Raw genomic sequence first — 26,100 nt, 5'->3', positions numbered from 1 at the left:
TTTAAAATTTTTTGATGTGTTTATTCAAGCAGACAAATAGCAACAACACAATTAATATATCTTGAAACATTGTTATGTTTTATTTGAGAACCAGCCTGAGTAACTAAAGGATCAAAATGTCATTTCAATTCTTGTAAGTTCCGCTTTTGAACAATCTTTATTTTCGGTGCAATGCCTGTTTGGTGTCCAATTGCTGCTTTTTTGATGATCAACACTTCGAGTTTGGGGCATTAAAACGCTTAACCATTAATCGGCTCTGGCTAGACTTAATTTTCGGAAGCTTATGCGGCGTCGATCCGCCGATGGATGGTAGAAACAAATAACATTGTATATGCAAGTGCTGTTTAATTGAGGAACCGCAGATCGTGGCACACGCACATGTGCAGTTGCAACATGCCACACACATACGTTTATATCTGCAAAAACAAATAGCAACAGATACAGATATAGATAGAGACACATTTGCAAGCCGTCTCATGAAAATCTTAGGGAAATTGCAAAACATTTACTCAGTCCCAACTTCAACTTCGATTTTGATATCCGGTTGCCAGTGGGTTTTGTTGTTGGCCCCGCTGTCCGGCGACTTATTAAATCATTTTTGCCGATTTGGTTTCGCTTTTTGCCAGGCATTTTTGTGCCTGGCATACAAAAGCACTGCACGCAGGAAAATGACCAAAACGATATACTCCGAGTCTGGCAGATGCCAGAAAAAATATTGCAAAATCTCAATAAACTGAAAAATAATGAAACGGAAATGAGGCACAGGCGAAGGGAGGAATATTACGTGAGATTGATTTCCCCTTTGCGAAGAGGTAATAAAATGTTTTCTTTTTTTAAGATTTATTGGGAATACATAATATAACTCATTTAATTTTACCATGAATTTATTAAAATCAACTTCAAGTCATGTTAAATAAATGTTTTTCACTTATGAATCCAAAGTGTAAGCGGTTGAAGCTATTAAAAAAATGTATCTCAAAGTGTTTCATTTAATTCATATTATTTTAGGATCTATAAGCCTAGAAAATAATTATGTTAAATAAATATTTTCATTGATAAATCTTAAGTGTGAGCTGTTAAAGCAATTCAAAAAATGTATCTCAAAGTACCACAGCCACTCTAAAGAAGCAAAGTCCACTTGAAACTCAAGTCAAACAACGCAAAGTCGCGCCAAGAGTGTTGACCAACATTTGACTAATTAACACATCACAGTCAACTGGGTGAGACGACGGGCAGCACTCGATAAATGGGTCGCTACTCACACGGTTGGCCTAATGTAATTTTGATGTACTGCGCAAACGACTCTGAAAGATATTGTTGCCTACCCATCATTTCTCTTCTTAATGCGGCAATTACCGAGGGGGAAATGGAACGGAGCGGAGCGGAACGGAAGGCAGAGGCGCCGCTGGACACTTGGACACTCATCCAAATGGATGGTGACAACCGCACCGCCAGGTGTTGCATCCATGCCAAAGCCGAAAAAAAAGCAAGCAAACCGATGGACTTCCGCCTTTCCCCTGTGAAAAAAAAATAATAGTAGAAATCGTAGAACTACTGCCTCCGCTTATAAATCCCCTAATTAAAAACGTAATTAAACTTTGGATTGGGGTTTTTGTGCTGCCAGCGGTTTCATTACCATTCTTGTTGCTTTTATTACATACCTGAGATCTGTAAATCAGTTCAATCCCAATCACAATGTATATCCACTTTCAGTGGTTTGAATTGATTGCATTTTGTGGCATTCTGGGGTCACAAATAATTGGTTGTATTAACAATCGATCAGATGTTGTACAAATTTTATAAAAGTCATTCACTTTGTTTACCTTTTTGGTTCATAAGCGAGGTTTTACAACCCTTCTTGCAGTAAAGTTTCAATGTTTTGTAAGTTAGTTTAACTATACAAAAAAATTTGTAAAATTTCTTGCTATTTATTGTTGCCTATATTGTATCGGTTTTAATTTTAAGAAAGATATTTTTTCGGCTTTCCCTTTTTTTTTGTAATCACTTTTCATTTGTTGTTTTTAATTTATTAAGCAGTTTGTTTTTATTTAATAAAAATTACTATTTTTCTTGCAGTTTGTTGATTGACGGTCAGAACGCTGCGTCATGTTGTTGCTGCCAACGGAAATGTGTCCAGCAGCAACAACAACAACAACAACCACAACAACAACAACAATAAACAACACCAAAAGTTGCCCAACGAAAAGTAATTTGCGAAAATCATAAAAAAGTAGCGTAAATATCTCCCGGCTCTACCAGATCCAAGTGGAGCAAAAAGCACAAAGGCCAAGCGCGAAAACAGCCAGAAAATTGCTGGAAATCTTTTGGTTCACACCAAAACAAGAAACCCCAGAGACAACATTCAAATTCAAGAACGACAACTATAGGAACAACCAGAGCAACAACAGCAAGTGTCGCCGTTTTCTTATGCACAAAAACCATTCTGTGATATCTCAAGACCCAAAGGTGAGTTGCACAAAACTATTTTACCGGCGAAAAACCATAAAGTTTCCAAAAAGGAAATCAATGATGGAAATAAAAACACTTGGCCTGCGGAAACGGAAATGCATTAACCTTTACTTATCAAGGTGTTAAAGTAGGCAACGAAAACTCTTTAATTTGAGTATTTTACTACTTTTGACATTGTAAAATATAAGAAAAGATACATTGTAACAAAACCTTAAATAATTGATACCATATATGTAATCCATATTACCTAAAGAATTGCAACATTTTTATCATAGAGAGTAAAAACTATTTAAAATATATATAATATTTGAATCATACATTTTGCTTCTAACACCTTATCTTATTTATTCATAATTTCAACTTTCATATACTCCATAGATCAGCCAATCCCATTTTGCACCCATTTTGAGTCCCATAAGTTTCCTGCTTAGATTGTATCGCACTGGTTGTCCCTCATACGACATGATCGGCTTATGATCGCTTCCACTGGCGATATATGGTATAGTAATTAGTCGAACCGAAGTCGATCATGTTGCCTCCCAACCTGGCGGTGGGTGTAGCTCGCTTTTGTAATTGGAAATGGGAACCGAACGGCTTTGCAAAAATTGTCTTGACAATGACAGCAATGTAGATGTACTGGCAGAAATCTAAAGCCATATAAATATAATTTATCTTTATGAACAAAACTCTGAAAAAATTAACTAAATTAACTGATTTTTTTATTTAAATCCTCGGAAAAAAATAATAACAAAAGTCAATCGTGGATCGATAGTTTTGGTCGACAGCAAGACAAAACAGTCAATCTCTCCTTTATTTTGACAAAGTTACAACAAAAAAAAACTTACAAAAAACACAGTTAAGTTTCAGAAATTTGATTAAAACCCCGGGAAACAGTGCTAAAAATTTTGAATATGCATTCATTGTCTATTTTGTCTACTTTTAGAATTATATTTTTTATTAATTGTATTTTGTAGTTTAAAATGAAGAGGAAAGTATTTTTTACTGTGTGGAAACCGCATTCTTCGCCCGTCGGTGACAATTAGAGAGCGAATTATGCTAACTAAATGTGCGACGTGCAAAACTAAATCGCGCAACACACTCGGCGGGAGGGCCTCGAGATCGGGGCGTGGCCATATGGTATAGTGGCTAGCCATAGCCTATGGATTGATCCAATCCGATCCATTCCAGATCGACGTTGCATAAGTGCCGTTGGGCAATTTTCATTGGCTTTGCTGAGCCGTCGGTGACTGGCAATTATAATTATAGATTATCGGGTGAAAATTCGGTTCGAAATTCGCGTCTGAGTCGGATCTTGTGCGGAGGCCACATTTATTTTCCCCCTGGGAAAAGCCAGTGGGTGGTCGGGTGGAAAAACCTGTGGAAATGTGTCACTTGGCTGCCAAAGCCCGGCTGTTGTCGCCCCATTGCGTCACGGTAGTTAAAAGGTGTCAATCACCGGCCAAGCCAAGCCAAGCCAATCCAAGCCAAGTCGACCGACCAGCAACATGCAACATGCAATATGTGTTGCATGTCTCGGCCCCGCGGGCAATTCAAGAATTCGGGGGAGCTCGAAACTACGTGATTCATTTGCGGTTTCGGCTGGGAAAAATTCGTGGCGTGCACTTGTGGTCTAAAAAGTAGTTGGCGTCTGTCAGCCTGGATGTCAAATCAATAAGAGTAAACAACATAAATGTTAAGTACGATGGGGAAAGGTTTTTGTTCTCTTTAAAAAAAAACATTACAAAACTTTTCATATTTCATTTGTCTCAGTTGGCAAGTTAAGACACTTGAGAGTTTCTCTAAATATCGATTATGTTCCCAAAAGATCGAACCAAAAGTGTTCGCCCTTTTGGCTTGAACTGGCACCCGAACCGAATGGAACTAAACTTGGCAAGCTATAGACATACATATTGCTATTGCTAAGTAGGCAGCTTGTCATTAGGGCAAAATCATGATGGGATTGGGGATGGGGGGAATGGCGAGCCACGAGCGACGAGGGGCATTCTGGGCACTTTGCATAATAAAGTTGTTTGGCTTTTGCTGCACGCTTCCCACGCCCAGTTCCCCTAGTTAAATCAAAATACCACCCGCACCCCCCCAGTTCCACCGATTTGCCCCTCTAATCAAGTGTTTTTTTATTGCTTGTTTCGCGCTGGTTCTGCAATTTGGACTGCAGACTAAAAGACACGCCCAAGATTGGTTTCCGAATGACACAAGATTCCGCTTAATTGAGGGCTCAATATTTTTCATGCTTCGGACCATGCGGCGTATGCGCAATGCGAGGAATGCCAGGCAAAGCCAACCAAGATTACGCATACGCCGCATCGGACGAGGGGGAAAATTTCAACTTAAAATTGTAACAAAAAACTCACTCCCTCATAATTGCATCACTATGCTGCCTGATCAATCAACCCGCAACAACAATAAAAATTCACCCGAAAAAAAGCAAAGCAAAGCAATAAACTCCGAAATACCACATTTTAAATCAATGAATATTTTGTAAATATTTCTTGCTGTTGTTGGTGGCCCAGTTACGCGCCGAGCATAACTTTACCCATAATAACAACGACGACGACGGACTCTCGCTTTCACACCAGACCCGACGGAATACAGAATGAAATATATATACACACACCTGTGTTCAGAATACTAGTTGTGGGTCTGGAAAAAAAAACCGACAAAAAATGTACTTCGTAGCAAAAAATGTATTTGCTTGTAAAGCTAATTTTTAAATAACTAGACATTTGTTTTGGGAACGTAACGAAATGATGGCAAAACATATATTATTTTAAGAGTACTTAAAACATGTTTGGCAATAAAACATATTTACAAATTCATTTGAAATAATCTTTAAACAAAGCAATATGTTACTTAAATAGAAAAAAAATTTTACAAAATTGCAGGGCCTTTTAATAACAATTGATTTGCTACTTAATTTGTTTTAAAGCAAGAAAATATAAATATTATTTTGAACACAGCTGTCTATATAGCCAGATAGTAGCTTGGGTTGGTTAATGCGCCGACTGCCGGTTGATATTTGTTGCCAATAAACAGAAACAGAAACCAACAAAAGAGCAACGATAATGCTTCATAAAAAATTGTTTAGAGCTTACGCAAAGCCAGGAAGTGGCAGGCACACTTAATACCCTGTTAAAATTATTGGGCTGAAGTTTAAGTTCAGTTTTCCATTAATATATCAATAACAGAATAATTGCATGAAACTTTATAAAGGTAATAACACATATTATTTTATAGTAAATGGCAAATATATTATTTACAATTGAAGTATCTGTAGCTTATACAGTATTTTATTTAAATAAAGACTGTTCTTTCATTTTAAAGGTTATTATTTTTATCTGCGATTCCAATCCCAACATTTATGGGGTATAACTGAGTTGGATTGCCCCCGATATTGCTGCCTTTTTGTTATTGTCTTGTCTACAAGCCACTTTTTTGTTACTTTAATTATTTACCATAAATTCACAGAGCAAGTGGCGTCCAAGAAAATGGAGAGAAGTTGGGGAAAAAAGTAAAGCAAGGCAAATTGTTGCACAACTAAATCGCATTTATTTAAAATTCCAGACCATTGCGAGCAGCGGCGTTCAACGAAAGGTATCAACGTGAAACAACAGCACAAATATTTTGCTTTGGCGGCAAATAAATATGTATGCAAACCGAAAGATCGGCTGGTTTGGTGGGGAAGTATTGAGGGGGAGGGGGTGATTTTCTAAGACCTGTAGAGCATGTCCCAAATTTAAAGATCGGGGGATACGGGGTCTTCAGGGGGTCCACGATATCCAGGGTAGTTCGCCCCCACAGTGACGCCTCGTGGCGGTTTTCCTTTAGTTCGTTGGTTCGTTGCCTCTCTGCCTTGTTGCCTTGTATTTTCCCGTCTCTGATTTTGGCCTGCGATAACCGAGTGACTTACTTTTCGCCATGTTAAGACCTCGATTCGGATTTTAATTTTGGCTTAGCTTCAGGTGCAGTTTTAAAATTATAAAAGTATAAGCAATCCGTAAATAACATAAATATGCCACAACAAAGACATTTACTAGATGAAAAATTATCATAAATATTATTTTTTATATATTTTATATTATGTTATATTACCGTTGGTTAATTTTTTTACTATTTTGTGTACTACGCTTTTATTAATCATAAATCAGTAACTAAAACCGTTAATAACATAAGCCGTAAATAAATACAAAGCCATTCACTTGATGAAAAATAATATTTTAAAATTCATAAAATGTACTTATTTTATATATTTTATAACTCTTATGTTAGTTAGAACACTGAATTTCCATTCAATTTCATCTTTATTAAGGAAATAAAACATTGGTTTAGTTAAATTGTTGTACTATTTTGCGTATTATGCTCTACTTAAACATAAATCAGTTAACAATGGCCGGCACTATTGAATGTTACAATCCACAAACCATTGCACCTTTCCATTCCTATCAATCATCGACCATCGCCGATTAACCTTCACTCCAATTCGGTGTGGTAGTTACGCCCAACGAAACTTACAACATTTTAATTCGGATCATTTTATGCGGTTACACAATTCCGTTCCACGGAAAATGTCTTTCTCCGCTCTAAATCCCTATATTAAAATGTATAGTTTTGATTATCATTTAAATATAATTTCGGGGCGGAATGACAGTTCGACTTGCTCCGCTACTTCTATTGTTCTTTGGCCAGCTATTAATTGGAGCACAGCGTTCGTTGACTTGTTCTGAAACCCTATACCAATTATCCACCCCCCAAAATAAATTCACAGAATTCTACCATCAGTTCTCATTTGAATTGCGCCGCGTTACGAAGTGTTGCGGAAATAAAATTGGTAAAATATACCGAAAATTAAGAACAGCCAGTGGAATGTCTGAGAAATAATTCAAAAATAACAAGAACAATTAGATAATGTTGAGCAAAAAAAACACGAACAGCGGGAAAAAAATGAATTGAGTCCAATTTAATCTATGACACCATCGCCCCAAACTGCTTTCAAATAAACTAATTAAATTTAAGTAAAGCAACAGGCGCAGCAACAACTAAGAATTATTTATTGCCAATAGCCAAAGACAACGACGTTGCCTTTCATTCAAAACACAAAAGCCTACGAGAAAAAAATATATAAGAAAGGCAGGCTTATTTGTTGGAACCGACTTGGAATACCCTTGAATTAGGTCTTGGTTTGGGAACTATGTAATAGATCACCACCTAAGCTAAACATTATTCAAAATAGATTTGTAAAAAATGAAGAGAGTTTTAATTTAATTTTGAATTGTATCTTATATTAAATTATTATACATTAACACATTAACAGATTCTTTGCTTGACTTTAGAAATTTTTTTTTGATTCTTAAATCTTTTTTGCATTTAAGCAAAATATAAGAAAACTATAGACATTTCTTCTTTAACTAAAATTTGGTTTATTCTTTTATTGTTTAGCAATAGAGGTCATTTAATATTTCTACATGAGTTTTAACTCCCTAAAGTTTTATTGAAAATTTTTCTTAATTTTTATACCGAATATTTTTAGAAATTAAGCCACTTTGTAGTACCCTCGATACCCTCGGTTATGAAAAATGCCTCCAAGTGGCTGGCGGCGACTCCAAGGCTTGGCCTGGAACGTGGTCGCCTCTATGACGAATCTCTGGTGGTGGCTCAGATCGGAACTCGGGGATCGGGGATCGGGGCTTGGGGAAACAGGCACTACAGGCACCGTTAGGCACCGACCACTGCGCACGCGAACAGTTTTCATTATTTACTGTTTATGATACTCTACGCCCATAGCGAACTATATAAAAGGGGTATACTGATAGTGCCATTAAAGTAATCAACTAAAAGCTATAATCGCAAATTTAAATGATCACAGAACCAAAATACCATTATACAAAATACCATGGTTTTGAATTTGCTTAATATTATTTAAGATTTGAACCGGTTCCAAATATAATTGGTAAGTTTTTTTTTAATTGACTACAAAAAGTAATTTCAACGATCAAAGATTCAAAATACTATACTTAAATGTGCTATATCTTATTCATTATTTGCACGTGTTTTATAATTAATTAGAGTTTTTTTTTAATTTAATTTTAAAATTTACTATTTGCTGTCTTTCTATATAATTTTCTGTTTGAGAAAGATTTTGTTTTTTATTGTATTGTATTAATAATTATGAAGTACCCTTTCAGGGTATCACGTGGTGGGTCGTGGTAGCAAGCAAATTTTTGTAGCTGGCTTTTTGTCTTAACTTCTTTTTTGATTGCCAAACAACAATTTGGCAGCCGCTGCCTCTGTGGTCGTTGCTAGTTGGTTCTACGAATAAAATAAAAATAAAAATAAAACCAAAATAAAGGCCGAAATTGGAGCGCAGTGGACAGGCGCAAGGCACACGATACAACGCATTCCTAGCGAAGTCCAGTCCCAGTCCAGTTTTAAGTTTTAAGTTTAGTTATAGCTTTGGACTCGGTTTCGGCTTCGGTTTCGGTTTTGGTTTAAGTTTCAGTTTCGGCTTCGAATCACGTTCCATTTGATTGTTTCGATTTTTTGTTTAGCCAGCATATTTATCTGCTTTTTTTGTTATTGCACTTTGCATTGTTTTTTTTTTCGGGGTTTGGCAACTGCGCCCAACAACAAAACTGCTTTAAGCTTGGCGCCTGCACTTGTGGGCGCCAATAAAAAAAATGGAAATATATATATGTACGAAAATGAAAAAGCCAGAAAAAAAAAAACGGTGAAAAAAAGTTTTCAACCTGTCGCGTTTTTGGTCAATTAGCCACGGCGCGTATGAGTAATGCCCAGCGACAAGAAGTCGAGAAAAATACAAAGACCAAAAGTAAAATGTTATTTATGATTCGATTTCTTCAAAGCTCTGTCCTTGATTTCGCTTTTGGCATTTTCGGGGCGTCGAAAGTGACGGGCCAAGTTGGCATCGAATTGTATTGGATTGTATTAAATTGATGGGTGGACAGGCCTAAGTTCTCTCGGCCATTCAAGTGGCGTACAAAATAGACATAAGCCGTCGTAAAGGTCTAATTGGAGGTGCACTTCAATTGACTGGTTTCCATAGGTTGTTCTCATATTTCGATGTCAGAAAAATGAATTGACTTTCGAATAATATGATTATTCATTATAAGATCTCTACAACTATTTGAAAAAAAGAAAAATTTTAAATTGTAAAGTGATATCTAGTTTAAAAATGAAAATATTCTTTTTATTCTTTATCAATGCCCCTAATATTTTAATAGCTAACTGACAACATTTTTCCCAATTGATTTTATTCGTCTTACACTTTGATTTAATTTTCTTATGTCATGATCATGAATTCTTCGCCTTTTCCTATTTTTAATTATGCAACCGAATGGCCAAAAAAATCACATTTCCACAACTTAAAATCGCACCCCTCTCTCTTTTCCCAACGATGCGCTCAAGTGCATCTGAAAAAAACGATTTTGACTTCAGGTTTTTTCGTTTGTCTTCTTTTTTTTTTGTGTTTGTTGCAAGCGACGCGTGCTCAAAACTTTACAGCGTGTTTTTGTTATTGTTATCTGCTCATTCATGTTAATTAACCGCTCGAAACAACAACAACAACGATTGCGATCGGTATTGCCATTTTTCGCTTTTTTTTTTTGCTATTTTCAATTGATTAACTGCCGAATCAGCTCGCTTTAAGCCATTGTTTGCAGTGACTTTTAGAGATAAAATCAGAGAGTATAATGTTGTGCCTTGAAGGGATAAAATTAACATGAGGCCAATAAATAAAAGGGAATTATCAAAACAATTGTACTCTAATTTAAGCAAACAAGAAGATGTCTTATTTATTAGTTTTATATAATCTGTTTATATGGTTAAGTTTGGAAATTACCTTTTTTAATATTGTTTTTTGTACTAATTGTACTAAAACGAAAAAAAAAATGTATTATCTTTAAATACATTTTATTATGCTTAAAGACTAACTTTACTGTACACCAACAACATCGTTAATTTTCCTGGAACTTAATAACACCCATTTCATTTTCTTGCTTTCCAGATGGCATCGTTAACCTTGCACTTGATAGTGATAGCTCTGCTGGCGTCGACTGCGCTGTCGACGGCGACGCGGCAGCGCGGCAGAATCGCCGCCTCTCAGGGGGAGGGCTTGGTGGTGGGCGGCCGGGGCACGGGGGGCGTGGCCAGCACGACCAGCACAGAGGCGCCAACGTTGCGGGCGCCACGTCAGCGTCGTCCGCCCACGACGCAATCGATTGATATGACGATAACGGTGAGTCCGGGTCATCGCAGTCGCGGTCGCAGCACAACGCCTCTGCCGCCGGTCACAATAACAACAACAACAGCAACAGCTAGACTGCTGCAGCGACGACGCAGCAGCACTTCCAGTACAACAACTACAACAACAAGCACAACAGCTGGAACACCTTTGGCTGGAAGAGCTTCCAGGGATCGTGGAAATGTGAGGGGGCCACGACAACCGAGGGATACACCGGTCTTGGGTGGCGATAGTATACGGCGCAGCTGGCAGCCCACCCCACCCACCGCCACCCCTTACTACGCCCACACGCCCACTTCCAATCCCACTTCCAGTTACAGTTCCAGCGACGCCGCGGCTAATGCCAGTGCCAGTCCGAGTTCCAGTTACAGCTCCACTTCCAGTCGTGGCGCCCTGAAAACGTGAGTGAGACCCTATTAAATAGGGAGTATATTGGTTGGTTTATTAAAGAGCAGAATGAACTAAAGGGTATTGCGTTTTACACCGTAAAATTAGTGGCATGTTGTAAGTTTATTGTTTATTGCAAATTAAACAAATTTTGTATTAAATTGTTCACTCATTAATAGGTTTTCTTTGTATAAGCATATCGTAAATATATTTTGTATGATATGTTATGGGAACACTTAAGGCTAAATATCAATAAGAGTAAGTTAAACAAATTTATTTTTTCATTGTTCACACATTGGTAGTTTTTATTTCTTTAGTATTTTTATATAAAATTTTATGTTAACATTTATAGCCTTTCAACATTGGAAGCAAATTTAAAAAAATGTTGTATTTAATTGTTCACACCTTTTTTTTTTGTGTATTTATTATTTTAAAGTATTTTAAATAATATGGTCAATTTGTTGTTGATGGTAATATTTATAGTATAATATCTATAGTTTTATTTGATTGTTCACACATTATTGGGTGTTTTTCTTTTCTTGGGAATTTTTATATGAAATAATGTAGAACTTAGTATCATATATAGCAAGCCAATTTCTTATTTGATTTTTAAAATGTGTGATATTCAATTTTCAATGACTTGTAGTAGTAGTTGTCTAAAAAAAAAGAAGTGGGGGTTTTTGATTTATCGAAGTTTGTAAAAGAACGGGAGAACTGTCATTACTAAAACGTAATTGAAAACGGATACGGTCATACGAAATTCCCAATTACCCTAATGTTAGTTAAAGGGTACTTCAGTCGTCGGTTCACCGAAGCCTCCTTTATTGTGGGTGCTGCTCTTTGATTTATGTGCCATGTCAGAGATGTGTCGCCCCGATAGCGTCTCACTCCCTGATAGCGCTGCTTTCCCATCCGATTTCGTTGACAGGCCGCGCATGATCCAGCGACTGGTGGCCGGTCACATCCACAATTCGCAGGGCCACTCCACCTACGAGGTGTCGGCGGTGAGCGCCAACAGTTCCACCACCAGCTATGGTCCTTCGAAGCCGGATAGGAGTACTTTCTCGACCACAACCACAACGACAACCACGACAACCACGACGACCACGCGGCAACCACCTGCGAGGGGCAAGGCTAGCAGCAGTTACAGACTGGCCAAGCCATCGACCAGGCCCAGATTGACCAGCACAGTGGCCACCACGAGGTTCAGCCATCCGCCGAGCAGCTCGAGATCTACCACGCCACTGCCACTGCCATCCAATACACCCAATCCCTACAGAGATGTGGACGACGATGAGGCTTTGCTTAACGAACCGGACGACTTCGACAACTGGGACAATGGCATCCTGCGGCTAAGTGCTGGCTCTGGCAAGGAAGCCGAGGCTCCCGCCAAGAAGCCGCCCAAGGAGGACGCAAAAAAGACGCTGGCCGACCAGGTGCGGGACGGCAAATATGGCATGATCGAAAAGGAGCTCTTCCGCCGCGTGCCCAAGCGACCGGGAGTGCTGAGCTACGCCCGCAATTCGGAGGTGCCGCTGGACAACGAACGCAACTACGGCGGTCTGAACGAGGAGGACATCTGGCTGGCCGAGGATCATCTGCTGGTGATCAAGGGCGGCGCTTTGAACGAGGAGGCCGAGGACAACCAGCACGGCCCGTGGCCGGCCATCGATGATTACGATGCGCCCGGGAGACAGATCAAGCTGCCGCCGAATCCAGCCGTGCCGCCTCCCTTTCCCGTGCAGCTCGAGCCGCACGGGCCGCTGCAGCTTATCCGAGATAATCAACTCGAGATCCTCCGTTCGGCGGCTGGCAATGCAACGCTATCCGCTAAGGCCGGCCACTACCAGAGCCACACAGGCACCGCCGCTGAAAATCTCGCATCGCATCCTGCTGCCCGGTCGGGAGCGGCTGCAGCATCTGCGCCAGCTTCCGCTGAGGCCCCTCAAACCCCGGCCTACGTCTATCCGGCGCCCTATGCCCCCTGGCTGCTCTACCCCAACGACACGGTGGCGTCCAAGGGCCTGCTAAGGAGTCCTCCGCTCCTCGGTCCCTGGCTGATCAATGGCCTCAATGGCAATGGCAATGGCAATGGCTCCCTGGCGGCGGACTCACCGTTGCCGGGCAATGTCAGTGACTTTGACGAGGACGATCCCTCACTGTACTATCCGCCGGCCTATACGTTCGTCTATAAGAGCAACTACTCGAATCCGGTGCCACCTGGACCACTGGTACCGGGCATAGTCCTGCCCCCGCCGCCCGATCACTTCAGTCGACTGGAGGTGACCAGCTCCTCCACCAGAAGACCCCCCAGCACCAGCAGCACCACCACCACAAGCAGTTCGACGACCAGTAGCACCAGCACCACCACTACCACCAGTAGTACTAGCACCACGAGCACCACCAGCCGGCCGCCAGTGCACCTGCCGCCCATCAGGACCTCCTATAAGCCCAAGTACAATGCCATCACCTACCTGCCGCCGCCACCCAGACAGAACTCACCCAAGTACGTGGAGCGAGTGCCCGTTCCGGTGGCCGTGCCCATACCCATCTACCCTGTCAACTACACGCCGCGACCGCCGCAAGCGCCGCAACTGGTCTTCGTGCCCAGCTCCACGGAGGGCAGCCGCCAGGAGCAGTCGCCGCTGGATCTGGATCCGCCGCTTTCCAAGTCCAACCCCATTTACTACGAGTACTTCGAGGCCAAGCGGCAGCCCGGCTCGATCAAGTCCAATGTCATTGACGACTTCCTGGCCACCAAGCCGCCCAAGAGGCATCATCACCATCACCATCAGCACACTGGCCACAGTCACCATCAGCGGGAGCATCTGCAGCACTACAAGGCGTCGCCGAGTCCGGCCAACGAGGTGGCCCCCGAGGTGGTCAACATCACGCCCAAGCCACGCACCGCCCAGCTGCAGCTCCACGCGGAGTACGAGGCCTCCTTGGGACAGCTGCTCAGGAGCAACCTCGTCTCGCCCCCGGGCGCCTCCAATGCGGGAAGATTCCAGGTACGTCTGGGGTTCATTATCGGCTTACTTACTTGCTAGCTTCAACACTTGCGATAGAATTATTATTACCCAATAAAAGATTAAAGTCGTCTAGTCAATGAAAAATATTTGGAACAGAGAAATATATATTTCTTTAGTTTTAAGCTTTCTTCAATGTTTAATTTAATTGTTGATCTCCATAAAATAGCCGATAATTAAATGGTTAATAAATGAAAAGCAATTTGCTATTTCTTTCAATTTGCAATTTAATTGCTTATATACATAAAACACGCAAAAACCAAGAAATAAAATTAATCGGTGGCAGTCAACCAAATAGGCGACATTAAGAAACAATATTTTTGTTCAATTTGCCATCATTGCGCCATCTATGATTAACTTCGGAAAGCTTTCGATAGTAAGACCATTTTCTGCCTTTACTATGACGAGTTCCCAATCAGCGAGCTTTTATCAGCCAACGAGTATCGTGCGTCATTAATGGCCTAAGTATAACCAGTTGTGCATTTAAATTTAAACAAATCTGAAAAAGTATGCTAAGGAAATATCAAGCTTTTAGTTGCTTAGCAGGAAGCTTAAGCCAAAACAGTCACTCTTGTGGCTCTACCTCTAATTTTGTCCATGTTACAACAAAAGGACGCTTTAGGAATATTTTAATTGTCAAATTTCCAAAAACCAAAAAAAATCAACTAAAATATCGGTTTTTGTATCAAAACCTTGGGAAAAAATGGTCACTAGATGGAATGTCATACATCGGCGAATTCGTCATTAAATTGCCATTCAAATGGCATTCTCAGTTAAAAATTTTTCAAATTTTCATATTATCGCAAAAAATGATGATGTACCCCCTTACAAAAAATCCAGAAACTTGGAAAAAAATAATTTTTTTTAAAAACGTCTTTCTAAATTCTGTTTTTGTGTCAAAACAAAATTTATTGTTTTAAATCGATCGGGGACGGATGGTATAGGTTGCTAGCTCTTCAAAATAGCAACTCTTTTGACTTTGGGTCTTATTTTGGCAAAGTTACAACAAAAAGACTCTTCAGAAATAATGTTGTTTGAAAAATCGCCAAAAATCCCAAAAAACACATTAAACTTGGTTTTTGTGTCAAAACCCCGGGAAATAATGGTCAAGTGTTAGAATGTCATACACCGTTGAATTCGTAATAAAATTTCCAATCGAATGGCATTAACAGTTGAAATTTTTTCAGATTTTCAAATTTCTGCAAAAATTGATGATGTACCCCCTTACAAAAAAGTCAGAAATTCGGAGATAAATAAATTTTTCAAAAAACGTCTTTCTAAATTCTGTTTTTGTGTCAAAACAAAATTTATTGTTTTAAATCGATCGGGGACGGATGGTATAGGTTGCTAGCTCTTCAAAATAGCAACTCTTTTGACTTTGGGTCTTATTTTGGCAAAGTTACAACAAAAAGACTCTTCAGAAATACTTTTGTTTGAAAAATCGCCAAAAATCCCAAAAAACACATTAAAAACTTGGTTTTTGTGTCAAAACCCTGGGAAATAATGGTCAAGTGTTAGAATGTCATACACCGTTGAATTCGTAATAAAATTTCCAATCGAATGGCATTAACAGTTGAAATTTTTTCAGAATTTCAAATTTCTGCAAAAATTGATGATGTACCCCCTTACAAAAAAGTCAGAAATTCGGACATAAATAAATTTTTCAAAAAACGTTTTTCAAAATTCGGTTTTTTGTCAAAATTAAATTAATTGTTTTCAATCGATCAGGGATGGATAATATAGGTTGCTAGCTGTTCAAAATAGCAACTCTTTTGACTTTGGGTCTTATTTTGGCAAAGTTACAACAAAAAGACTCTTCAGAAATAATTTTGTTTGAAAAATCGCCAAAAATCCCAAAAAACACATTAAAAACTTGGTTTTTGTGTCAAAACCCTGGGAAATAATGGTCAAGTGTTAGAATGTCATACACCGTTGAATTCGTAATAAAATTTCCAATCGAATGGCATTAACAGTTGAAATTTTTTCAGAATTTCAAATTTCTGCAAAAATTGATGATGTACCCCCTTACAAAAAAGTCAGAAATTCGGACATAAATAAATTTTTCAAAAAACGTTTTTCAAAATTCGGTTTTTTTGTCAAAATTAAATTAATTGTTTTCAATCGATCAGGGATGGATAATATAGGTTCCTAGCTGTTCAAAATAGCAACTCTTTTGACTTTGGGTCTTATTTTGGCAAACTTACAACAAAAAGACTCTTCAGAAATAATTTTATAATATAATATAAAATAATTAGAATGTCATACACCGTTGAATTCAAAAATGCAAAAATTGGTCAAAAAATTTATATTTCAAAAAATCGATTTTCAAAAGTCTTCTTACTGCAAAACTTAAAAATATATTATTTTCGTGATTTTAAAGTCTATATCTATTACGATTGCAGCCGCCCGACTTTGACAAGCAGCCCTTCCTGCCCATGGTGAACTACAGTGCGGATGAGCAGGACCAGAACGCGTTCAAGGCGATTGTCTACCAGCCCCCCAATCAGCGCCAACGTCATCTGCGCGTGGGCAAGCAGCATCAGCAGCTGCAGCTGCAGCTGGAGCCCAATTTGGAAGCCTTGCCACAGGATTCCTATCTGCCTGGACGCCAATACCGGGTGGGAAAGCAGCACCAGCAACACCAGCAACACCAGCAGCATCAGCAGCAGCAGCAGCTCAGCCACCAGCAGCTCTACGATCCCCATGCCCAGATCTACAGCACACCAGTGCCGCAGTTTGTGGAGGATCCGCAGCAATTGCGACCCCCGGCTCCGGTGCAATCCAATCCCCTGCAGTTCTGGCAACGACCTCCGCCGCAATTCAAGCGAGTTCGACCCAGCAGCAAGCAGGGTCATCCGCTTCCGCTTCCGCATCCTCACTATCCGCCGTACTATGTGCCCGGATATCCGAGTGGTCCGTCGGGGGCGAGCCGCTCTATCGACTGGTGCCGGTGACCCAGCACAAGCACTGGCGCAACAAGCAGCCGGTGCAGGTGCAATCGCAGCCCATTCAGGTGCAGCCCCAGCCGCAGCTGAATCAGGGCTATCCCGACCGGAGTGTGAACATTGGCCACAGCCTCGCGGGCGACATCCTCGTCAACTACAACACGAACAATCAGTTTAATCCGCAGGCGGAACTGGTGCCGCAGGCCCAGTTGGCGGCACCTCCTCCTCCGCCGCCGCCGCCGCTCTCCTACCAGGCCCAAAGTGGACAGCCATTGTGGTCCGAAAGGGAACGGGAACGCGAACGAGATCGGGACAGGGAGAGATCGGGGAGGCAGTCAAGGGAACAGCAGCAATAATGCTCTTACTACAATATCATAATCCGAATAATCATGTCGATAATGATGGTTTCTATGTCATTGATAAACGTAGTGTCAAAATGTGATCTATAGGGAGGCCAATCCGCTATCGAATCCCAGCCTAGACGATACGAAATGTGAAGCCGACGCCGACGACTTTCTTAGAAAAATGTGTATTTCTTTTTCACCTGTATCCCATTTCTTTGGGGTACTACTCAATGTGTGTAAACCTTAAACCCCATTAATGGTCTCATTTTCGCTATATCAACATATCCGAATCATTAATTGATCTTGTCCAAAATTTCAAGATATAACATTAATTTCTTTTTTTTATGGTTTATATTTCAAATCTGATTGTGTAGTTTGTTTTTTGTCCCTACCACTTTGACTTTTATTTTGCATCCAATTAACATTTTGCTTCCACTAACAAATAGTTACGTTATGTAGAGCTGGTCATTTAAGAGATAAACCCCGATTTTGGTCCTGCTGCCAACTTATCGATGGCTATCGTTAATCGATAAATATCGTATATTGCATATTGCTGACAGAGTTGCAACAAGCATACATACATATTTAATATATATATTTATACCATATATATGTAAGTACCTATATCCCTATGCGGTAAAAACATATATATATATATATTCACAAACCTATGTAAATAATAAACGAGTGTAGGCGCTACAGACACCACTTAGTCTTAGGGGCAGTAAATTACTTATATACATTATCGATATCTATAGGAACGAAGGTCGATTCGTTTAGCCTAAGCTATCTGTTTTATCCTGCACACACACACACACTATATGTATTATTTTTTTCTATTTATTGTAATCTGTTTTTGTATGTTTTCCAAAATCATTGCAAAACTTTGTATAAAAGCCATAACAACTAAGGTCACTATAAGTTAAAACCACGCTATGCAACTAATGAACACTGTGCGTTAATTATATCATTAGTTTGGATACCATACATATACATATACATTTTTTTTTTTGTTAATTTTAAACGAATAAAATAATTTGTAGACGCAAATTCTTATTATCAAAATAAAGCAAACCGAAAATAAACTTGTTTTTTTTGTTCGATATTGGTTCTGTTTTTCTAGGAAATTTTACCTATCAATATACTGTAGCAAAGGATTTTATAGCTATTTAATAAAATAATAAAGAAGCCTCCTTACCCTGCACTTTTATTGGAATAATAAATATTTATTATAATTGTATTACACTTTTTCTAAAATATTTTAAAATAAATGATAATAAATGTGGAGTTTTATATTTTTCTTATTAAGTTGAAAGTATTTGCTTTTTGAAAAAAAAAGATTTTTCAAAAGTTGCCTGCAACCTATTCTTGATTGCTATTTCCATTAGCTTAAAAACTACTACTATTATTTGGAGCGCAACTGTATCTGAGTAAACATTCATCTTTTGCTTTTTAATTACAATATTTGTTTGCTTGCAATATTTTCGATATGAAATTTCTCGATAATACTGCCTATCGATAGGCAACAGCTGGTAGGATGTAAACAACGGTATTTGCGCATGCGCAGGACAAAAAGAGAGCGGCAGAGCGGACCGAGAGAGGGAGTGAGAGAGAGCTTATGGGGTAGGAAGGACGAAAAATCGATGAAGGACTATCAGCAGGAAGCTCTAAGGAGCCGATTGACTTTGGGCCGTAAAATGATTACGGGCTAAAAGCTAAAAAACACGTCGCGCGAGAGCGAGAGAGGGCTAGAGAGCGAAAGAGTGCGAGAGAGAGAGGGGAACAAGGAGCAACAGCAACAGCAAGCTAAAATTGGGAAAAATACCTGCTAAAAAAAAAATAAAACATATATTCAATATAAAATTTCCAAAAATCTATAAAACAACAATAAAACCAGGAAAACTGCTGGGGCATTATAAAAAACAATCCAACGCCTTGGAAGCGTGTGTGTGTGTGTGTGTGTGTCATAACTCCTAAAAATTTCAAGCATACAGGAAAAAAAAGACGGGGAAAAGGAAACAGGAAAAAACCTAGTGAAAAAACCAAGGAGGAGCGTGTGGAAATCGCTGTGAAAATGGCAGTAAAAAAGGCAAAATGACCCCTACAAGCTGAATAAAAAATCGTTTAGCCATCAAATTGATTCAAACACACACGCACACACACACACACGCACTCAGAGGAGAGCTGAGAGACGAAGAGCACCCCCATTTTAAAGCGAAATCAGCAGCAGCAGCAGCAGGAGCACCACCAACAACCACCACCCCCCTTTGACAAGCAGCCGGCACCCACGCCCCTGCGACAAGCGTTTAAAAATAGCCACAGCTCTGGAAATCGAGTTTCCCTGGAGTATTGCCGTTCGAGAAAATGGTAACGATGAATTCGGAGGCGGACAAAACACAAGCCACCAATGCCAGCAGCCAAGCGGCGCCGGCGAAGACGGACTGCAGCAGCAGCAAGAGCAGCGATCCGCTGGCGGTGGCCATTTCGGAGGAGGCGCAATCCAGTGGAAATGGTAATGGTACCGCCATCGCCACCATCCCTTCGCCACTGCCCAATGGCAGTAATAATGGCGGTTTCCTGGACACCGAAGGATCAACGGTCCTGGCCAAGGAATCTCCAGCAGCAGCAGCAGCACCACCACCACCACCAGTACCCAAGGAAGTGACAGTGACAGTAACAGTAACGGCAACAGCAACAACGGCTTCCACGCCAGCAACCACCGCATCCACATCCACATCCTCATGCGCCGCAACCACATCCATATCCACCTCGACCACTTTGGGAGGTAAAACCGTTGCTGCCACCACCGCCACCACCTCCTCCTCCTCCTCGGCCACCTCTTCATCGACGGCGGCAGCGGCGGCGGCGGGTGGCAAGCAGAGCGGCGGTGGCGGCGGCGGCCTGTTGACTGTCAGCGGGAACCACCATCACCACCACCACAGCACCCACCCACAGCAGCAGTCGTCGGCGGGTCAGCAGTCGGCCTCCCAGCCGCCCACGCCGCCCACTTCATCGGCACTAGCGGTTCCCTCGGCATCATCGCACCATCAGCGCGGCGGCAAGAACGAAGATGCACCTAACATATTAGTGTACAAAAAGGTAAAATGGTTTTTATATTCACCCCGCACATTCCTGCGGTCAACTAAAACCACCAGCTGCCAACAAAAATAATTGATTTTACTCGTTATTTATGCACAGGAAAACCTACCTGCTGTATAATTACTTTAGATAGAAGAGTTTGAGTTATACAAAGTACGACTAAAGTAACGTTTTTCCAATAGTAATAGCTGACAACAAATAATATTTTTTAACTATAAAAAACCAGTGAACATTGATTACTTTTAAAAAATTAATTTAATTGCAAAATAAATAATGTATTTTAAATAAATAAACAAAGGTTTTTATTTATTTATGTATATTTTGTATTTAAAATGTTTAAAATTTACTAAAGCCCAAAAACTATTATTATATTTAACTATATTTGTACATCTATTAAACTGAAATTTATGAAAATCTGATCAAATTCTTATAAATTCTCTTTTATTTTTATCCAACAATTTTGTTAAAAAATGAGGCACTAATTAAACCACTTCCATGCGCAGATGGAGGCCATAATCGAGAAGATGCAGGCGGAGTCGACGGGCGTGGCCGTGCGCACGGTGAAGGCGTTCATGAGCAAGGTGCCGTCGGTGTTCACCGGAGCGGACCTGGTGGCCTGGATCCTCAAGAACTTCGACGTGGAGGACGTGACGGAGGCGCTGCACTTCGCCCACCTGCTCAGCTCGCACGGCTACATTTTCCCCATCGACGATCATGCGCTGACCGTCAAAAACGACGGCACCTTCTACAGGTAAGTGTGTAATAATTTCAAAATCTCATTGCCTCGGCAACAAATAAGAGTTCCTGGGACAGATTCCAGACACCCTACTTTTGGCCCTCGAACTGCTGGGAGCCCGAGAATACGGACTATGCCGTCTACCTCTGCAAGCGCACCATGCAGAACAAAACGCGACTCGAGTTGGCCGACTACGAGGCCGAGAATCTGGCCAAGCTGCAGAAGATGTTCTCCAGGAAATGGGAGTTTATATTTATGCAGGTCAGTTGCCAGGAAAATCATCATATTGATTTACTTATTTATATTTTATTGTGAAAAACATTGATTTCATTGAATTCAAAGTGATTTAAAGTTTCAATTCAATTGAGTACATAAGTTTGTATGAAGTTGATTGGAAAATCGAATTTTCTGTTAAATAAAAATATACCCGATTTATGCATTAATTGCATTAATTATTCTGTCGAATGAATTTTTATTTAAAAAAATAAATATTATTTGTCATTCAATGTTTTCCTGGAAAAATACATTCATTTCGGACGCGAAAAAATGAAACTTTTCCAGGAAATCCCCACGTATATTTTCTTTAGAATTTCCGTGACTACTTAAATTCCCCGAAGTAATTAAAATTCAGTCGAATTCGTGCCTTTAAATTTATCAAGTCGGATGCAAAATTGTATCTTTAAGCCGTTAAACAAGTTTTATTGTATAAAATATGGTTTTTGTTCATATTTTATTTCGAATGGTTTTTAATGAATTATTATAGACACTGTAATATTTTATAATATATAATATATTGTGTTTGAAATAAATTTAATTTTCAGGCCGAATCGCAGAGCAAGGTGGCCAAGAAGCGGGACAAGCTGGAGCGGAAGGTGCTGGACTCGCAGGAGCGGGCATTCTGGGATGTCCATCGACCGATGCCCGGCTGCGTCAACACCACCGAAATTGATATAAAGAAGGCTTATAGGCGGGGTGGCTCCAGCCATGGAACCGGATCCGCCGGCGCCTCCTTGGCCAAAAATCCCGTCGAGCAGTTGACCCGGATCATCGCCCTGCGCAAACAGAAGCTCGAGCGGCGGACAATCAAAGTGTCAAAGGCGGCCGAGGCGTAAGTATATTATATATATATATTATATATGTGTATGTAGTAATTTTATTAATTAATTTAAATTATTAATTTTCAACAGTTTGGTTGCCTACTACGATCAGTATAATGAGTTCGATTACTTTATAACCTCGCCGGAGCTGCCGAATCCTTGGCAAACGGACAGCACCGAGATGTGGGATACTGAGAAGAATAGGTGAGCTATTCAACTTAATGAATAATTGAAATAAATAAATAATTTATTAACTTCAACCCCACAGCAAAGAAGTTCCTGTGCGGCGCGTGAAGCGCTGGGCATTCAGTTTGCGCGAGTTGCTCAACGATGCGATCGGACGCGAGCAGTTCACCAAGTTTTTGGAGAAGGAGTACAGTGGCGAGAACCTCAAGTGAGTGCCAGAAACATATATTTAATATATTTAGGAAAATGTAGTAGTAAACCTAGAAATAAAGTTCTTTTATGGGCTTGTGAAAATAAGGTCAGGTGAAAAGCAAAAACAAAAATTAAAATAAATAAAAAACTTTTTGCAACTTTTTTTGGACTTACGACAATTTTCAACAATTTTTTTTTAATTTTTTGGAGTATACTTACATTTTTCACGCAAAATTAATGTTATTCAATTAGTTATACACCAGTAATAATTTATTACTATTAGGGATAGTGAAAAATCTGAAGTGCCCCGTTTTGTGCTGGCTAATAACATCCCTTCCAAATCCTTTGCAGATTCTGGGAATCGGTGCAGGAGATGAAGGCGCTGCCGCAGTCGGAGATCAAGGAGGCGATCCAGAAGATCTGGCAGGAGTTCCTGGCCCCCGACGCCCCCTGTCCGGTGAACGTGGACTCAAAGTCGGTGGAGCTGGCCCGCGAGGCGGTCAACTCGCCCGCTGGGCCCAATCGGTGGTGTTTCGACGTTGCCGCCTCCCACGTTTACCATTTGATGAAGAGCGACTCGTACTCCCGGTATCTGCGGTCCGACATGTACAAGGACTACCTGAACTGCTCGCGCAAGAAGATCAAGTCCATACCGAATCTGTTTGGGGTGAAACGTTGAGATACGCTGCGGGGATTCCCCGTCATCGCAGTCGGCTAGGACTGACGGCCTTTGGGCCAGGGGAATTACCAATTGTACCAATCATACTCACCCAGTTCGCACGTTACTTATTACTTAGTGTTATATATGTTATTTGATTTACTCTTAATGCCGCTGTGTCGCGTGCTCTACCGATTTTGAAGGCGTTTATTTTGTAAGTTTGATTGATTAGTTGTCAAATGATTATGTGTTACCCCCAAAGTGCCACCCCACCTCCCCACTCAGTACCCCTTACATAGTATCCATGTCGCTGTTTAGCTGGCTCTCTGTCTCCCTCTTAATCAGACGAAAAGGAAACACCACTTACGATGAAAATAAGAAACTGCCAAAGGCTTGAATAAGAACACACAAAATAACGAAACAAATACTGGAGGTTGGTCCAAATCAATGGAGATTTTAAAACAGTTGATTAACAGTAGCCTTTAATTTAAAACTAGGGAACTATTCCCCCACCGTAAAAAAACGTCTTGAAATGCCTAGACTAGCAGTTATTAATAATTCACATTTAGCAAACAAAAGTACACTCAATAATTGTTTTAAACTCTCTAGCGATTTTCTGTTAGGCCAACCTCAATTCAATAAACAACCGAAAGTGAAAAGATGAAAACGAAACACAACACCAACAACCGCCGAGACCTTATTCTCATATTCATAATATACAAACAAATACGAATTATTAATTATTAACCGAAAAGCAAATCAATTGTAATCGAAGACACCAAGAAAATATGAAGACAACTCAAGAGGAAACCATTAGTAATTGTCAACTGTAACCGAAAAACACCAAAAAAAAAAAACACGCAAGTGCAGAAAATCCCCAAACTTAAGAGGTATATTCAAATTAAGAGAATTAGCTTAAAAATAGAACGACATGGCGAAGCGATTCTTACTTAAATTTAAAGTTGAAAAACCAAACATGCCAGGCTGCTTTTGTCAGCATGCGTTGACATAGCATTCAGCTTTTCAGCCGACTAGCACGATTCCCCAATGAAACCCATCTGAAGAAATGTGAAAAATCGTTGACTTAAGTTCCTTTATCACCGTTATTGGGTGTCTCTTTTCGATGATCCTTCTCTCTCGCTCACACACACACACATACGCACACAGTAACCTGCATAGCCACAGACACACACTCACATATCGTTAAAGCGCCAAAAACAATGAAAACAAAAAAGATTTTAATCGAAAAACGTATTTTTTTTGTCGCTCACTGTGTGCTCCTTGGTGTGTGAGAGCAAAAGAGAGGGCAAATGGTTTTTTTTTTCTAGTGAATGTTAAGACTAAATTATGTTAATAATAGGCATTAAGTTAATAGCAGAAAGGATGGAAGGAAGAGAGTGCGAGAGCCAAGTTCGGGTGGGCAAAGGGGCGGTGAAATAGGATAGATAGGGTCAAAGGTGTGATAGCTTATAGGAAGTTAGATCAAAAACAAAAAACAAGTGAGCTTTACAAACAAATAAAGGGGCTACAAAACTAGGGAGACTTGAAAGCCTCAACGAACTTGGTTCTCTCGAAAATCTCTCCCAAACATTTTCGGATTGGACAAACGGGGTAAGCCTCGAAAATTTTACTAATACAGCTGCGGTCAAAGCCATAGTAGTACTGCCAAAGCAAACTATTAGACAAAAATATTATATTAAAACTTTTAAAAGCAATCATCTGCAAGTTTGCAATCTTAGAAGTTAACCCAAAGGCAAAAAAAAATGTTAAAAACCTTTAAATCTATTCTTTATGATTTCATGCAAACATTTGCTATTAAAAAACTTTTTTATATACACAACATACTTCCAAATTATAGTTTAACAAAATTTCAATAGAATATAGTTGCACAAAAAAACTAAACTAACAAATTTTTATTTTCATTATGATCATTAGATTTGTTAAATATATAATTTAAAATTGCTAGATCAACGTATTTAAATATTTTTTATTGTAAATAGAAATCTCTGCAAGAGGCTACATCAATTTATATTTTTTTTCCAAATGTGGCCATAGTACAATAGTTTTGACCGCAACTGTGTGATAGTTGGCGCAGCTATATATTTATGTGAAACATCAAACCGATCCTAGGATCTCTCGGAATAGCAATTAGACCTAGATAAACTAAGGAACTTGGAACTTGGAACTATACATACACATGTAATTTGCACACACACTCATGCACTCTACTGCCTTCTTTTGGGCTTAAAAATACAGTGGATACATAAATCAGAGGCGTATTAAAAGTATTTAATTAGGATCGCATTGTGTGTGTCTATCTAATTGTAACTGTAATTGTAATTGTAAATGGTGTCTACAAATTAACAAGCAAATAATAACTATAACTATACAAATAAAGTATGCAGAATTCAGTAAACGTAAAAGTTAAAGTAAAAGCAAAAGAAAATAAAGATTAACTTAAAGGGTAAAAGTAAAAATTATAAAGTACGATATATACCATATATCTCGATGTGCGTCTGTGTGTTGGTAGTGACAAATTTAAATCGATTTCAAAATAGCCAAAGCTAAAACTAGAAGAAGCAGGGAAACCCCTCGTCTCACACACATTGTCCTTTGGCTTTCTACTGTTTTCGTTTGCCAGATTATATATAATTACATATATGCATATAGGAACTGTTGGCCA

General features: G+C 39.7%; 2 protein-coding genes across 2 annotated transcripts in view; both read left to right on the top strand.

The window, feature by feature from the left end:
• Positions 1-18,505, top strand: part of LOC108150028 — a 37,104-nt gene extending 18,599 nt beyond the window's left edge. Inside the window, 5 exon segments of the mRNA XM_017277988.2 lie at positions 2,077-2,466; positions 10,508-11,145; positions 12,060-14,142; positions 16,563-17,081; positions 17,084-18,505. Of these exon segments, the coding sequence (XP_017133477.2) occupies positions 2,428-2,466; positions 10,508-11,145; positions 12,060-14,142; positions 16,563-17,081; positions 17,084-17,461 (3,657 nt within the window). The 5' untranslated portion in view covers positions 2,077-2,427 and the 3' untranslated portion in view covers positions 17,462-18,505.
• Positions 18,506-19,302: 797 nt separating this feature from the next.
• LOC108150024 (regulator of G-protein signaling 7) lies at positions 19,303-24,339 on the top strand. The gene is made up of 7 exons (XM_017277984.2): positions 19,303-20,548; positions 21,052-21,299; positions 21,362-21,545; positions 22,106-22,392; positions 22,472-22,585; positions 22,650-22,775; positions 23,111-24,339. The coding sequence occupies exons 1-7, from the start codon at positions 19,814-19,816 to the stop codon at positions 23,436-23,438; spliced, it is 2,022 nt and encodes a 673-aa protein (XP_017133473.1). The 5' UTR covers positions 19,303-19,813; the 3' UTR covers positions 23,439-24,339.
• Positions 24,340-26,100: the final 1,761 nt, after the last annotated feature.

Source organism: Drosophila elegans, unplaced genomic scaffold (genome assembly GCF_018152505.1).
Source record: "Drosophila elegans isolate 14027-0461.03 unplaced genomic scaffold, ASM1815250v1 contig_149, whole genome shotgun sequence".
NCBI classification, from domain to species: Eukaryota; Metazoa; Arthropoda; class Insecta; order Diptera; family Drosophilidae; genus Drosophila; species Drosophila elegans.
Note: the sequence above shows the minus strand (reverse complement) of the source record. Positions and strands in the feature narration are given on the sequence as shown.